At 42.0% G+C, this 15,862-nt stretch overlaps 1 protein-coding gene across 5 annotated transcripts in view; it reads left to right on the plus strand.

Annotated features, from left to right (window-relative positions):
• Positions 1–1,590: 1,590 nt before the first annotated feature.
• Positions 1,591–15,862, plus strand: part of FXR1 (FMR1 autosomal homolog 1) — a 38,694-nt gene continuing 24,422 nt past the window's right edge. For 3 of the 5 annotated variants that reach the window (XR_008825180.1, XM_056358620.1, XM_056358623.1), the window contains exons 1-2: positions 3,989–4,130; positions 13,975–14,027. Coding sequence is in view for 4 of the 5 variants with exons in the window: in XM_056358620.1 (XP_056214595.1) it covers positions 4,080–4,130; positions 13,975–14,027 (104 nt within the window). In the remaining variant the exon portion in view is untranslated. Of the gene's footprint in view, positions 1,746–3,987; positions 4,131–13,974; positions 14,028–15,862 lie in introns of those variants that run through there. The other 2 variants (XM_056358621.1, XM_056358622.1) reach the window with 2 other exon arrangements.

Consider the following 15,862-nt stretch of genomic DNA (forward strand, 5'->3'; position numbering starts at 1 on the left):
CCAAGACTTTTTCTGACTTGTAACGTAGTTTTGTCATTTGGTAAGACATGAGGCCAAGATGATCTTATCTTGTAATAGCTTTCAAATACTCATCTGTGTTGCTTGTCTTGTCTCCGCTGAGGATTAGGGATGCACAGTAATTTACAGAGGGTCTAAGTGCTTCCAGTTGCCTAAGCTTCTGCTAAGGTTGGAAGTCTCGGGGTGGACACCTCTCATAGCTATCAGCCTTCTGCCAAAATTTCAGAATGAGCAACTGAACGAAAGAAGCTTTTACCCACTTAAAGGTGAAGCTAGATTAATTTTTTATCATTATTTTATTTTTTTATGGCACAAGTGGCTAAGTGTCAGTGTTGCCATTCATTGAATGGAATGAAAGACCCAGGTTATTATACTCTGCATTTGTAAGTAAAGGCACAGGTCTGAATTTAGTTCACCTTGATTTTTGCTGAATTATTTTTTACAAAATGTGCTAAGAAAGTAGCTTCTGGGTTTTCATTTTACTGAAGGGTAGGTAATATGTTCAGTGAAACACATTAATACCCCTGTTTTGGTATCAATAAAGGCACTAAAGGTAATTGGCAAAGAAGTAACTGCTTAGCTTAAAATTACAAAAACCTGTCAGCCTAGTAGTAAAGAGGGCTATCAATCTGTGCATCTTGTCATAACTAAATGTAATCTTAATTAAAAAGATGGCTATTCTGAGGGGTTATGTTGTTGATTTCATAGTTCTCTCTCTTGCCCAAGTCCCTGAAAATGGCTAAAATTTGTCTGCTTTTGGGTAAAATGAACATTTAATAGTCTGATGTCAGAAGGTCCCAGAATGACAATTCCATTCTGACCTTCAGCTGCACAGATGATAAGATTTCCATGAATTCATTTTTGTATGAACTAGAGATATCCATTCTTGATTTTAAAATTGCTAGTGATAGGAATCTAAAGAGGCCTTTATAATCTTTTCTTCTGCCTGGGTACTTGCAGATTGTAGCTAAAAATCATTCTTTCAAAATATTAAAATGCTGCTATGATACCATTTCACTGCTACATTTTCAACCCTTGTTTTTATAGCTTTTTTCCTGAACCCTCTCCAGTTTGTCCACATACTTTTTGAACTTTAGGCAATGACATTTGAAAAGATGGGGCTGGGGATTGGTTGCTTTATTTGTTGAAATCCATACTTTCAGTCTTCTATCTTGAAAATACGTTTTATATTGCTTTATATGCTTATCACCATCATAAATGCTTTTTCCATCCTAAGAGTAGGCAGGCTTTATTAACTTTAATTATTTAATTTTGAAAGGCTGTTCCAGAAACTTTCTCAAACTCCATTTTAAACTGTAATTTCCAGACTAAATTTATTCACGGTCAGCCTATACCTATTTGGGAGTCTTTTGCTGGTCATGTTTTCTGTCTTTTATAGCCTTAGGTCATGTTTTCTGTCTTGTATAGCCTTAGTGTTTCATTGATTGTCATCCCCTCTGTATGCCTTGACATATTTGAAGACAACAATCTTAATCCTTTAGTGTTTAATCCTTCACCCTTTATTTTGCACTCCTAATCAGCAACCCCTTTTTCTGCTCCTTCCAACCAAGGGTCCCAAGGATACTGAATCCTACCATTTCTTGCTTACTGTCCTGGTGCGATGAAGCTTGCTCTCCCTCCTGCATTACTGAACAGTTTCAACAGCAGACAGACAGTGGTTCAACTAGACTTACAGCATCTCCCCGATGAGAACTGGTCTACGAAATGTAAGTGGCAGTTTCACTGTGGGTGTTGCAAAATGAAAAGAAAAGATCAATCACCCTATGTAGTCTTGTGAAAAAAGTTGTAAGTAGCTACTGTCAGAGGAAGACTCTTGAGTTCCTGAAGCTGAGTGAAGATCCTCCCTTGTCTTATTTCAGTAAATACTTAAAAGTAATTTAATTTAGTAGTTACTTCTAATTTACATTAAGTGAAAACTAAGAACAGATTCATCCTTGACAGTCTGGCTGATGTACTGCAAACTGTTATGGCCCACAACCTAATAGTAACCCTCTTCTACCCCCATTTTCCCCTTGGTATAGCAATGTGCCTCAGTATTAACCTGTAAACAACCCTGTCGCTTTAGCTACTATCATGTGCACACTTCCAGAAAAACAAATTTTATCAGGCAAATTCGGATGCAGATTGCATTGGCTCAGGCCAGTTCTCGTTATCGTTATTGACCAGATCTATCCCCTGTTTTGCCAATGTGGATGCCCAGGCACCTCACACAGTTATCCGTGTCCCATGTTTACTTCTGAGGACGGCAGCTCACACATAGTTTGGTTTTGCTTTTTTATGTTAAACCCTTAACACATTTTTTTAGCAGTTGACATTGAGAGACTATGTCTTGGAACCTGACTAAATGAACCTCAGGCTATTTAATATTGGGGCAATGAAAATTTTTGGCATGGAATTTTTGTAGCACAACTGTTTGCTTCACGTTACCAGGTTTCATACTGTATCCTGTGAAGTCCTGAGCGCTTTCTGCCAATAGGAAAGGGGGCACCGGCCATTTTGCAAGAAGGGTTCTCTTATCTATGCATGGCCTAGGCACCAGTGACAGAATAAATTGTGTGCCATTTCCAAAGATTTAAACAGTACTTATAATAAAAGATGCCCTCCCCAACATTCATGTGGATTAAATACTATGCAAGAATGAGAATATTCATACACACAGCACAGAAAGAGTAGATCACTGAATTGCTTTTTTATTAGACACTACCTCATAGCCAAACAAAGGTCTGAGTTACTGACTGGAAACAAACATGTTCTCCAGAACAAGCAGAGCCTGTTGGGTTTTTTTTTCTAATAAATTTGTGTCTAATTTCCCTTCAGGCTCACCACAATGACTCAGGGCTCTACTGTCCACAGAGCCTGTAAACGTGGCTCCACATGACCCTCCGTTCTTCCCCAACAGAACCCTCCCAGCCCATCCCCATAACCCTGACATTAATTACTCAATGGACAACACTGAACATAAATGGGCTAAGCGCTGCGTGCTGGCCCTTGGGCACATGCAGAGAGTAACATGGAGGAACTATAAATGAAAACGTTTGGTGGGTAAAATACCATCTTGTACCTTTGGGGCTGACATTTAACAGGGAAGATCAGCAGAAAGGATGTTTGAAAGTAGTGTTACTGATATTTAAAGCTATTGCAAAAAAATAGACGCATTTGGCAAAGATACAGGCCTTTCATCAAGCTCGGCATGACTAAGCTTGTGTGAGCATTGAGCTCATAGCAAAATTCTAGCCCGACTCTGTTGTGAGGGTCACCGGATGGCAAAGTAATGTTATTTTTACCCCTCTGCAACAGCCCACGGAGGAACTGCCGGCGGTCTGCAGCAGGGTCCCCCCCCAGCCATGGCGGCGTAGGGGCAGCGCCCCGGGGCTGGGCCGCCGGGTAGAAGGCGGGGGCGCTCCCCGCCCCCCGCGCCGGGCCGCAGCTCCGGCACGGGACAAAGGCGGCCGAGAGAGCGGGAGCGCGGGGGGATGACGGGCACCATCTTGATTGCAGCGGGCGACCAGCCAGGCTGCCTGAGGCGGCCCGGGAACGGAAGGTGTCCCCTAAGGCCCGGCCTTTTGGATCGTTATTCATTCAAAACCACACAAAACACCGCATTTCGCCTGCAGCGCTGGCTGCAGCCGCTTCCCCCTCCACCGCCACAGGGCGGCCGCTCCCGCGGGGCCGGGCCCAGCCCGCCGGGCCACCTGCGCCGCGGGGCGGGAGCGAGGCCCGGCAGCGGCCGCCCCCCTCAGCGCCGCGCTGGCCAGCAGCCGGCCGCTCCCACTGCCGCGGGCCGCGGCGGGGCGGGGGGGGAAGCGAGAGGCCGGCCGCCCTTCCCGCAGGGAACGCCCCGCTCCGCCGGCAGTGAGCCCCCCCCCCGCCCGCGGCGTGGGCAGCCCCACCGCGCGCGGCGGGGGGAGGAGGGGCGGGGCGGGGCCGGAGCGGCCCCCACCCCGCGGGGGGCGGGCGGAGGGGGAGGGGGAGCCCGCCAGCGCTCCCCCCCGTGGTGACAGTTTCTAGAAGCACGTCCCGGCGTCCTTTGCGCTCTCAACATGGAGGAGCTGACGGTGGAAGTGCGCGGCTCTAACGGGGCCTTCTACAAGGTACCGGCGCGGGGAGGGCGCGGCGGCGGGGCCGGCGCCGCGGGGGCAGCGCGGAGGGCGGCCTCCCGGTGGTTTCCGCGCCCGGCCGAGGGCGGGCGGCCGCTGGTGGCCGTGAGGGGAGCCCCGCGCCGGGCCGCGGAGGAGGGAGGGTGCGGGGGGAAGGGCGTTGGGGGAAGGTGTCTGGGTGTGGTGGGGGTGGCGGGGGCTGCGGCGGGGCGCGGCTGGCGGGGGGGGTGGCGGGGCCGGAGCGGGGTGGCGGGGGCTGGGGAAGGTGCTGCCGAGGCGGGGTGATACGGGCGCCTCTGGAGGGAGGTCAGTGTGGCGGTGAGGGAGAGCGGGGGGGCGGGGGGCAGATGCACCGCGCGGGGGTTTGCTCAGCCCTCGTCTTGGAAAGGTGTGTGGGGGTATTTTTGGAAGAAGTAGGGGCTTTGGGTGGGGTGGGATGGACTGAGGCGATAATAATAATTTTAAAATATTTTAAATAATTCTTTTAAGATTTCGAGTTTATTTATGTCAGCAGAAAGCTTTCTTCACCATCACCCTCCCTGGAATGTCAGGATGTTACAGGATCAATGCAGAATACTCTCAGCTGTTGCCCGTCACTCATTTTCCCCTAAGCCTGGCTTCAGATGTTTAAGAATCCCAGCTCTTTTTATGGCAATAGCCTTCTGTCTTCCTTTCCAGGAGGGCTGATTCCAGCCAGTATTGTGAGCACACAGTGTAGCTGTGTTCTGGGAGTATTTAATCTCAGGACTCTCTTTAGCTATTGTGCCTAACCGCATACACAGTGCAGAATTGCACATGCGATGTTGCACTGTGGGGTGTGGGGGTGTCCTTTTTTTCCCTGAATTTCCTGTGTGCAGCTGTGGATTTGGCTTGGAAGTCATGTGGTAATTGTACAGTATGTAAAGGCAGTTGGTGTCCAAGGGATTGTAACCAGCTGACTTCAGGAGTTAGTTTTTTTGACTGGCTGTCTATTAAAAGAGGCAAACAGGAGATACTCTTGTCAGGAAAGAATGTCATGGGATAAGCTATATCCCCTTTCTAGGTAAGCCTCTTAAATTTTTACCAAAACTAGTAGATAATAAATTTTGTGAATCAGATGCATTTTTAGTTGGACTTGAAATACCACATAGTAACCCACATCAGAATCATTTGTATTTAGAACAGGATACTTCTAAATAGCTATAGATTTAATATTTTTCCCTCCCACTGCCTATTAGGAAGCACAGAATTTGGAGATGCTCTTCTTAGCTTTCTGTTTTCTATCTTGTAAGCTTGGACCACTTTATAAACCATGGATTAGTTGTTTCTTCTGCTTAAGAAGAACGTGAGACTAATGGGAGTATTAGGAGGTGTACTGAATTCTTGGATTGAAGGGATCTGTGTGCACCGAATTTATTGCAAAAAGCCTGATTTAAAATCTGCAATGATGACGTCTCCCTCTAAGTCAGTCAGAATTGTCAGGCTTGGATTAGCACCATGATGTGTTTTAGCGCTGTGAACAGTGACTAACAAAAGCAGAAGTTTTACTTAAAAATGGCATTAATGGTTTTCAGATCAATGAAATGGGCATTAAGGCCTGTGATGGCATCTTTATGATGGATGAAGTCAGGTTAGAGTGATTGGACCCATAGCAACCAAAGCCCCAGCTCAGAATAATCCACTGTGGAGAAGTGGGGAAAAAAACCCAGAGAAGTCCCTAAAAAAACCAAAACCAAATAAACCAAACTGTAACACAATTTAAAAAGATGATTCTTGTGAGCTAAATACAATGAAATGCGTGTTTCAGTGACTCCATTTTGTGGGTCTAAGTGTTCAGGTAGGCAGAGGTTACGCATGCATTTTGGGACTAAATAACACTCCTAGTAACTTTCTGTTACAAGTTTCTGAAGCAGAGGAGGGAGGTGTGTCAGTCTCATCTGGAAAGTACTCTATTTTTGACCACTGATAGCATTGATAATAGCATTTGTAAGATAATAAGCTGATCTTCTCGAAGCTCCGTGTCGCTGTATAGAAGGTGGCAAAAATTTTCTGAAGGGAAGAGCAGAATTTATTCAGTGGGATGAAGTTTGAGGTTTGCTCTCTGAACAGTCTGAATCCTGATTCATTAGCACAGCATACCTCCCGGTAAATGAGATGAGAAGGATCCTGCTATGCCAACAGAGATAAAAACCCAAAATAATTATGTAAACAATTACATGACAGAATTTTTTTAATGAGTTGTTAATACTCTCTGCAACTTAGATGTAGTAGAACGAATGTAGTGATTAAATCTGTTGGAGCATTATAATGGGGTTTTCAGTAGTTACTAGAGATAGGACCACGTATATAAATGATATTCTTTGTAGATTTTGTTCCTCATTTTAGTAAAATTCAATTTTAACAGGGAATTCTTTGTACATGTATTTATATGTATACACTATGGTTGCTGTAAATTAGTGGAATGCTGTTTTTATTAAAATACATGAAAAGTCAAAATATTTTTTATGATGCATAGATCGGTGGACAGTAACTGCGTTATGGTAGACACCCCAAGATAACTTCACGCTCTTTTGTCCAAAAGACACTGTGATTTAAATTTAACCTCTCCAAACCAATTTATGCTGGTTTTTTCTCCCTTTGCTTTAAATAAATAATATAATCTAGAGAACAGGAGAGCATTTACCTTATATTTTATCCCAGATTCTCAACCAGTATACAGCAGAGTCAGTGTTCAGCCACTCCCTGCAGCTCAGAAGACTTTGCATATATCATAATATTGAGAAGCCATTTTCTTTAGAGAACAGATGGCACTGATGGGGCTCCAAGTGGTCATGGTCTTCTGAAAAAAGGTGAGGTTTGTGTAGTGGAACAGGGAGGAGAGTGGACAGGGGTGATGAACTGTACTAGTTAAGGGTTTGTATGTATTAGAAGTGTGGTGAGGACTTCCTTAGAGCAGAGCAGTTGATGCTTACTAGGTGAGTGCTAGATTGCAGTTTAGGTTTTGCCTTTGGGACAGAAGAGTAGAGGTTTGCTTTTGTGTTTTTTTTAATGTGAAATGGCCAGAAGTATCTGGATTTCTTTGGCCTCTAAGTGGGTTGAAGAGAGTGAAAGTTAAATACTCGCAGCCTCATCTTGGCCTGACTGCAGTATTTTCAGGATGATGATTCTCTGCCATTAATATCATTAAGTAAATCACAGATGGTTGATGCTGGCAGAGACTGTGGATAGAGGTCATCCAGTGCATACCCCTGCTCAAGCAGTGCCACCTAGACCCGATTGCCCAGGACCATATCCACGTGACTTTTGAATATCTGTGAGGATGGAGACTCCACAGCCTCTCCAGACAATCTGTGCTCAGGCACCCTCACAATAAAAAAAAAAAAAAAAAAAAGTTTGCTGTCATTCATACAGAAACTCGCATGTCACAGTTTGTGCCCATTGCCTCTTCTGCTATTTGTGAAGCATATCTGTGTAACTTTGGGCAAGAACGAGATGAAAGCTTCTGTTTCATCCAGTATCCCCATCGGCTTGCATATGTGCATTTGTATGCAAATTAGAGCCCTGGTTCTGCACATTATTCATGAGTTCAGGTGTCAGTTTTACATGAAGTGGATTGGGCCTTGCAATAAAATGCAGCCAAGGTACATAAATCTAACACAAGGTAACTTCCTCTACCTGGCTCCTTCAACAGCAGCTGAATAACTCTGAAAGGTCCATTACATTCTTCGTTGTGAGGACTTAACATGTGCTGAAAAACTGATTCTGGTGCATTGCATGCATTTGCACTCTTTTTTTTGTTCTAGAATAGTAGCTGTTCAGATTATGCAAGGGCATAAAATAGATTAAAATGTGAATTAGAATGAAACTCAACCTTTAGCGCTTCAGAATCCATAAACTTCCTTTTTGTTCTGTTCCTCTTTCAAGGGATGCAGCTGTTTTGGTAACAGGACTAACCAAAGTGCTGGTAGCAGGAGTTGGCATAGGCCTCAGGGTAGAGACTAGCCAGAGTATTACTAAGGGAAAAAAATGATGAAGGATAAGTACATGGCATTTCTCCACATGTACAGTCTCAAAGCACAGTGAGCAATTACGTGTGAGAAAAGGTTTATGCATCAATAAAAAAATATAATAGCTTTTTAATTTTTCTTAGAATTTTTAATTAGTGGCTTTGAAAACAACTCTGGAGTTCTTCTGAATGGTTTTTAGCTTGATGGCTATTAAAATAGGAAGCTGTCATTAAGAGTGTAGCTTACACATCTGTTTGTACCCAATTACTACACCAGGAAACATGGTAACTGGTTTTTTTTTTTCCTAAAGAACTCAACTGTCTTAGAGTGGTCAACATTAATTTATTATAGCTAGCCTTAATGGGTGGGAATTTTCGGACATTTTAAAGTTGTTAACTGATGTCTTTAAAGTTGTGTAGACTGGTGAAAGAAGTATCTGTAATCATTACTGCTGTTGACAAGCCATTTGCTTGAACCTTTTAGGCTGTTAAAAGGGAGATGCCACAGGCAGTGATTATTGATCGCTGATGTACATCATCAGTGGAGGATGTCTGTCAGAAGTTCTGCCCTTTGGGAATACGTGTATGAAGAAAGCAGTATTAAGTAATGTGTCATTTAGACTTAAGTGAATAAGCCTAAATGAGGGGATTTGGTGCTGATGTTCTTGCATAACTGTCATAAGGACCCTTGAATTTACATGTGATAATTATGATCGTGAATGGAAATAAGCAGTAATGTCATAGATTAAACTGGTTGCTAAAATTGATGTAATAGTTCAGGATCTTTCTTACTTGATGCCTGCTTGTAATATTTGTGTTTTGCAGTGAACTACATCTGCTTTGTCAATTCCTTGTATATGCAGGTGCAGCTAATCACTTTAATGAATATAATACTTCATGAAGTTCAGTCCTTTTTGTCCAGTGATTTGATTATTTACAAGTTTCCTGTGTTTTCTATGATTCCCGCCTGCCGGGGGTCAGCGTAGGATACATCCATTTATAATATTTCATGTATTGGTTATATGAAACAGTTGTGTATGAATGTTAGTTAAAAATACTAATGGTTCTTGTTTCTGAAAGGAGGGAAAGGATTCCTAATTAGATACAGGCTTTTTGGCCTTTATGTTAGTAATTCAGAAACAGTCCATGGTACCAGATGCCAAAGTATTGACCATTTTAAATTTGCTCAGCAGTGGGTAATGGTCATAGTATAGTTTTTAGTGTGCAGGTATGTGTCACTCAAAAGCCAGCACAGTGGCTATCCCTGGAAAGAATGCAGGAAAATTAACAGCACCTCGTGTTTAGATGGGACTGTCCTACTTGTGGGTCAGATAAGAAAGCAGAATGAAGAGGGAGCTTGAATTGCACTGTTACACAGATTTTGTGACTTTGCCTGGAACTGGATTTTAAAAAACCACAACTGTGTGTATATATGCAAGCATACAGTTCACTGTAAGGGCACTTCAGTAAGTCTTGATCCGTTTATGTTATCAGCAGATCTTAATCCTAAATCCATGAGCAAAACCCAGGTAAAAGGGAAGGAGAGTGTGTGTGTGTGTGTGAAGGGATGAAGTCTCAACTGTAGTGATTTTGGTGACAAATGATCTGTTCATAGTTTCCTGTCCTTTTGCTCATACATAAGACTGTGTGGCCCTGTGTTAGATTTTCTGGATCACTGATCCCAAACCTAGGCAAGAGTCCTAGCGATATTACCCTGCCTTTTACAGGTGCCAGTGGTGGGAGCCTGGCTTCTGCCAAGTGAGTGGCAGGGGCAGGTCTGAGCCAAAGTGCCTGGGGAGCCAGCACGACATTAATAGCCTAGCTTGTAGTACAGTATAGTCTCCCGTCTGCCTCATGAGCTGGGCTGCAGCAAGTGGGGCATACATGGGCTTCCAGAGATCCAGCTCACAGCGTAAACCGGATGACTGACACTAATATCTGGACAGTCCAAATTGGAAGTCTGGCAAGATGAAGTCACATCACATTTTCTTTGCTTCCTGCCGCCCACAGTCTTGTATGTGGTATAAAACACACGCAAATGTTACATGCAAGCTTTCATGTTGATAATACTACTCGTCGCTGCGTGGTTTTGGTGCCAGTGAATTTATTGATGATGTGTTTGGTGGTCTCTTGTTAGCTCTGCCTCATCACCTCTGTTTGTAATGAGGATACATGGAATGATGTGTAAGGAACATAGAATATTTCAAACTTAAGTATTGGCATTCTCTATCTTAGGCAACACTGCTAAATTAAATTTCAGTAATGGAGTACCTTGTTCATTTGAGCAAAAGTTAATGTGTTGCATCAGTACTTCATTTAGTATAAAATGTTTCTGATCAGACATGACTAGTGCAAGCTTAGAGTACAGATCTATTTATATCGGTTACCTCACTGATAAAGAACTCCTTCAAAACTCCTACTTGAGGACGAGGATGTTTACTCTCCTGTTTAATGTTTATCACACCCTTTCTGAAAAAATCCTTGTGAATTTATAGGTTTTAATATTAACTTTAATGTTAGAAAACGTGTTTTATATTGCAAAATACCTTAATACCACAGGTTTTTTGTACAACCTTTTTTTGAAAAACTCTCTATGGTCTCCCTTTAAAAATTACACTAAATGTCATCCTGACAGGCATGAAATCTATTTCTCTTGTTTTTATCTTGGAATTGTAGGTGAAAGCTGATAATGCTTATAGTAAAGCTTGGGGTTGTAGGTAGGAAAGTAGTATGCAGGAATTCTTTTGACAAATCTTTTGATGATACTTTTGGCATATTTCCTGGCAGTAAGGGAATTATTTCTCATAAAACGGCATTTAAAACCTATATTGCATTCTGATCATTTCTAGTTGTATTGCAAATGAACCATACAATCTGTAGTACTTCATAGACTGCTGTGCTTCAGTTACTGCAAATGTGACAGCTGTAGAGAAATTTATAATAGTAAGAATTATATTTGGGACTTTTTACTTTTATGTTATTCCTTCACTGTTAGTCTTGTGTTTAGGCAGGCTGTGATCAGACTTTTCAGGCCTCAGCAGTATAATTATTTAAATAATTATGTAACTTTAATGCTTTACATATGTCCCATTTGTCACTTGAAGTATATATATACTTGATAAAATATTATATTTGAGTTTGAGTGTTTATATATATATATATATAAATATTGTGGAGTGAAAGAGTTTGACAATGTCAAGTGAAAAAGCTGTTCAGGTAATGTCAAGCAAGTTCCTATGTACAAGTCTGCTAGCCATGAGTCTGCATTACAGTCTCATGGGAAGAGCAGTGTGCACACTTTGAAGTGAAAGACTTCCCTGTGTGAAGGAGTTCCTGAAACCCCCATGGTGGTGTAAAATGTACAAACTCTTGGTTGGAATTTGTACTTTCGATTTTATTAAGAAGTGTGTAATGTTTCCGTTTGTGCAGCTGACGTTTGTGCAGTGTCAGCTGTTAGTCTGCTGTTAGTCATACCTGCATTATTGTTCCACTTCAGTCTTCCCATTCTTCAGCAGGACGTTGGCTTGAAAATAAGTTGAATATTAAATGTGTTTGTGCTGTCATGCAGAAAGCCAGACTTTACCTAGTAATGGACTAATTGTCTGAAATCCTGGAAAGTCAGTGCATTGGGGATTCCTTCTTTTCTACTTGTTTTGTCTTATTAATGAAACCTGCAGCTAGACAGTGGATTCAGGATTTTCTGAACTCTGCAGAGCATTGTTCTGAATGTTTTTCAGGTGTTTTGTGGTGCCTGATTTTGAATCTGAAGTTTTGTTTGTTAATAAAGGAAAGATAACTGAATTCAGATCTGCAGAACAAATTTTCAGTTACTATAGGCAGGCCCTAGAAATATATCCATATTCCCCCTCCCCCCCCCTCATATTGACTACTGGGGGAGCATGTAGTAACGTAAGTAAGAGGTAACATTCAGCTATGGAATAAAGCAGCATAATGAGGTGAAGACTAATACTGAATCACAGACTCTTGGAATGCAAATAAATGGCTGTCCATAGCAGGGAGTTAAATCCCTTTCTGTAAATACTGCTTTATGTTAACTTGTCATGCCTCTGAATGATGGACTGCATGGCCTTGGTGTGCAGTCCTGTGACTCTGGCATTTTGTGCCTGGATAGAGTTTAAGTGAATTGTAGTAGAACAAATTTTCTGTGCTTTATGTTACGATATTTCATCCACATGTTGGGGCATATTTAAAGGGGACATTGATAGCATAAATTTGGTAAAAGTTCTGCATTACCTCTGTTGTTAGCTAATGCATACTTGAGGCAGTAAATTTTGTATGTTTTTTGCATCTTCAGACAGACAGAACTTGAGTCTGCCTGTCCAGTTTACCTGTCCAGAAACTTTCTTGAAACAAAAAGGCCCTGATTGTGGGTGTACTTCATTGCCAACTGTTTCAGTTGCTTACCTTTCAAAGAAAGAGATTTGCCTGCCTTTCCTTGCAGTGGCAGGATGGCCTTTGAAAGGGTTTATTTTATTGGGAACACACTAGGTGGTTCAGTCAGGTTGGCTTCTGTGATTTTCTGGTTACCTGCTTTGTTCAGGGTTACCAGTGTGTGTTCTGCTAGAGCCGGTCTTTTGTGTTGCTGGCAGATGGTTTCAAGTGAAGCTCAGGGAGCGGAAAAGCAGGTTTTGAGGAAATGCCTGCACAGCATTGCCCGAGTAAGAGTTCAGGTAAAAGGAGATGTGTTCGTTTAGGGCCTTTGCAAGCAGCTGTCAGCGTGGGCTCCTTTACTGTCTGTCATTACACTGGGTGATCTCCTGTGTCAAAATTATCTTTCCATGAGCTGGCATGGCACATCATATGGCTGTGGGCTAGTGGCTCCTTGCACAGTTGATAATGTTCTTCATCCACCTCAGCTGGCAGTTTCTTAGGTGGATATAATCCATTCAGCAGATTTCCTGGAACTTCTCTTAACATAGCTATGCAACTCTCTCACTCCTTTAAAACCAGGTTCTTCCTTGACCTCTTCTGCTTGGGCAAATACCAAGCTCTAGCAAAAGCAGGAGTACTTGGAAAGATGTTTCTTGTCCCTTTGCTATTTTTTGCCACATGCCTTCCTGCCTTAACCAAGAGGTGTAGGAACTTGTACTTGAGTACAGCTGTATTTATTGGGTGGTTGGTTGTCTTCAGGTCTTTGACATAATCAGTGCCCCCTGAAGAAGCCCTTTGTCTTTCAGAAGAAAGAAGGGGAAGTGGGATTTCTCCTTAATTGTTCCTGAGATCATAATAATGTGATACAAAAAAAAAAGTGAAATATTGTATTCTCTGTTTTCCTGTGAGATCCTACAGGTATTTGGCCTCATACAGCTCCCAATTTGGTACTTGAGAGATGATGCTTTAACTAGCTCTGTGGCAGGCTGTATTGCTAAATTTTACCCAACCTGCAGTCATACCATTCTGAAGGATGGTTGTTTGGATTTGGTTTCTTGTTGAGAGCACCCATTAAGCGAATAATGCTATGCTCAGCTCTTTGACATTGTACTGCAAGTTGTACTAATTGCCCTGGGCCTGGATCTGTCTCCTTTTATTCCTGTAAAACAGTTGTAGGTACCTGTAGATAAAATAATAAACTCTTGAGTTTTCAGTTGTAAATGTGCTGGTCAGATTTCAGCAGTCATTTGGAACAATCCCTGTGCACTGTATTTCTTAGAATAGCCAACTAAGAATATCAGCAACCTCATGTGAAGAGTTGGGTTGTGTCTTGGAAACTCCTACGCTGGAACCCTAGAATTAGTGGTGGTCTGCTCTTTGGCTTAGTTTCAGGCTGTCTTGAAATTACTGCCTTGTTTTGATTTTACTTGCATTCTTGTAATAAAAATGTTTTTGTTTTAGGGATTTATCAAAGATGTTCATGAGGACTCGCTCACAGTTGTATTTGAAAACAAGTAAGTATTTTATTTTAAAAATAAATCATTTGGGTGTTACGTTGTTATTTTGGTTTTGTGCTGTTGGTATTGTGTGTGTTTGATACGAAGAGGAAGTAGCATTAGAAAGGTAATGGTTTTAAAAGTACAGGCTCACTGTTCAGTTCACAGTCTCCATGAACTACCTTCTTGAATTGCTGTATCAGAATTCAGCTCCTCAGTTACACAGTCTTTTACACTTTTGGTATCTTTAGCAATGTCCATAGATGTGACAGCCAAATTTAATTAAAACAATTATCCATGACAGAGGCCTGATACTGTTAGACTAAAGCAGAAAAAGATGGAAAATACCACAGTACTTCTGCCTGTTTCATTCTGGTTGTGAACACTGACCAGTATTGCTCAGATCAGATACACTTCTAAAAAAGCAAAAATTCTGTATCGTGAGAGTAATTGATATTTTCTCTTTAATTATTAAGAAAGTAAGTATACATACATATCCAGTCTAAAGACCTGTTCTTTTTTTAGTGGAAAAGGAGTTTGAATCTGTAAGCAAACCTGGAGAAAGAATTATCCATGAGGGCCTCTTCATTTAATGTATAAACACAGCAGTGCAACTAGGGGCTTGTAGTGGCAAGTCAAAGATAATCCATGGGATGGTAAAGTATGAATGAATAAGTGGTGTTCAGCATTCAGACTGATAACACTGTGGATTACCTGGGAGATTCCAGGGCTGATTTAAGATACTCTGGGAGCTACATTTTCTTTCCTGTTCCCTTCCAGTTGCTAGGTGGAGATCCTAAAAATGCATCCGCTTTTGATGTGAAAATTTTTACTAAAGTTGCCAGCACCAACCTGTGGATTAGTCTTTGACCCTTTCTTCAAAAAAGATTGCTGGGTAATAAAGGCAGTACTAGGGAGTGTGCAAGTGTATGTTTTTACACAGCATTTTAGAATCTTGAGGGTGTGTATGCATATACATACATGTGTGTATAGAAGTAAATCTGGAGGGAGTGGGGAAGAAGTAATTCTAGGGTTTACCCTGCAAAGTCCAGTCTTGATTTCTTTCTAACCTGTGTTTTCTAGCCCTTTTATGAAGAGTAGTTAGAATGTCAGGTGGCAAATATAATTTGTACTAACAGTTACTGGGGTGTTTATGGAAGTTGTTACTGTCTTCTGGGTTTTCATACCCCCATCCCAGAACTCAAATAGAAAGAACAAATTGGGTCCTTCATCCTGTCCATGGTCTGTGACAAATCTTTAGTTCCGTATTCAATGTGCATACCTTTTCTTTAAGGTAGGAGGCTCTTTGCCTTCAAAACGTATACTTTCACATCAGAAACCAGGTAAGCTAAAGGAAGCGCCTATGGTTCACAGCTGGAGTCTTAATTGCTGGCAAACACGTTTCTGGTGTTCGGTGTCCATGTCATCCATTTGTTTTGCAGAAAGTCTGGTGGCAGCGGCCACGTTCCAAAAAAGATAGGCTACAACGTATGTAGAATGTTTTGCTGACTAAATATAGGCCTGATCAGGAAGTGAGTATACAGTTTTAGTCACATTATTCTGTGATGTAGATCTGACAAACTATTACCCTTTTTACTGAGTTAAATGCATAAGGGCTTTAGTAGAACTGAAGTCAGCAAGGGTGTCCTGTCCTGAATGCATCATTTTGTTGTGATAGTGATCAGTGCTAGTGAAGTAAACGCATCTACTCTGCTAAAGGCAGTCTGAATTGTCAGTTTGCATTTTCTGCGATTGTTAACAGCTATCGTAAGGTTCCCGAAGTTAGTGGCCTAGCGCAGACTGCTAATGATAATTTTGTGGCCACAGCAATAATTAGTCTCTGGGCAGATAAT

The sequence above is a fragment of the Falco biarmicus genome, chromosome 13, assembly GCF_023638135.1.
Source record: "Falco biarmicus isolate bFalBia1 chromosome 13, bFalBia1.pri, whole genome shotgun sequence".
NCBI lineage: Eukaryota > Metazoa > Chordata > Aves > Falconiformes > Falconidae > Falco > Falco biarmicus.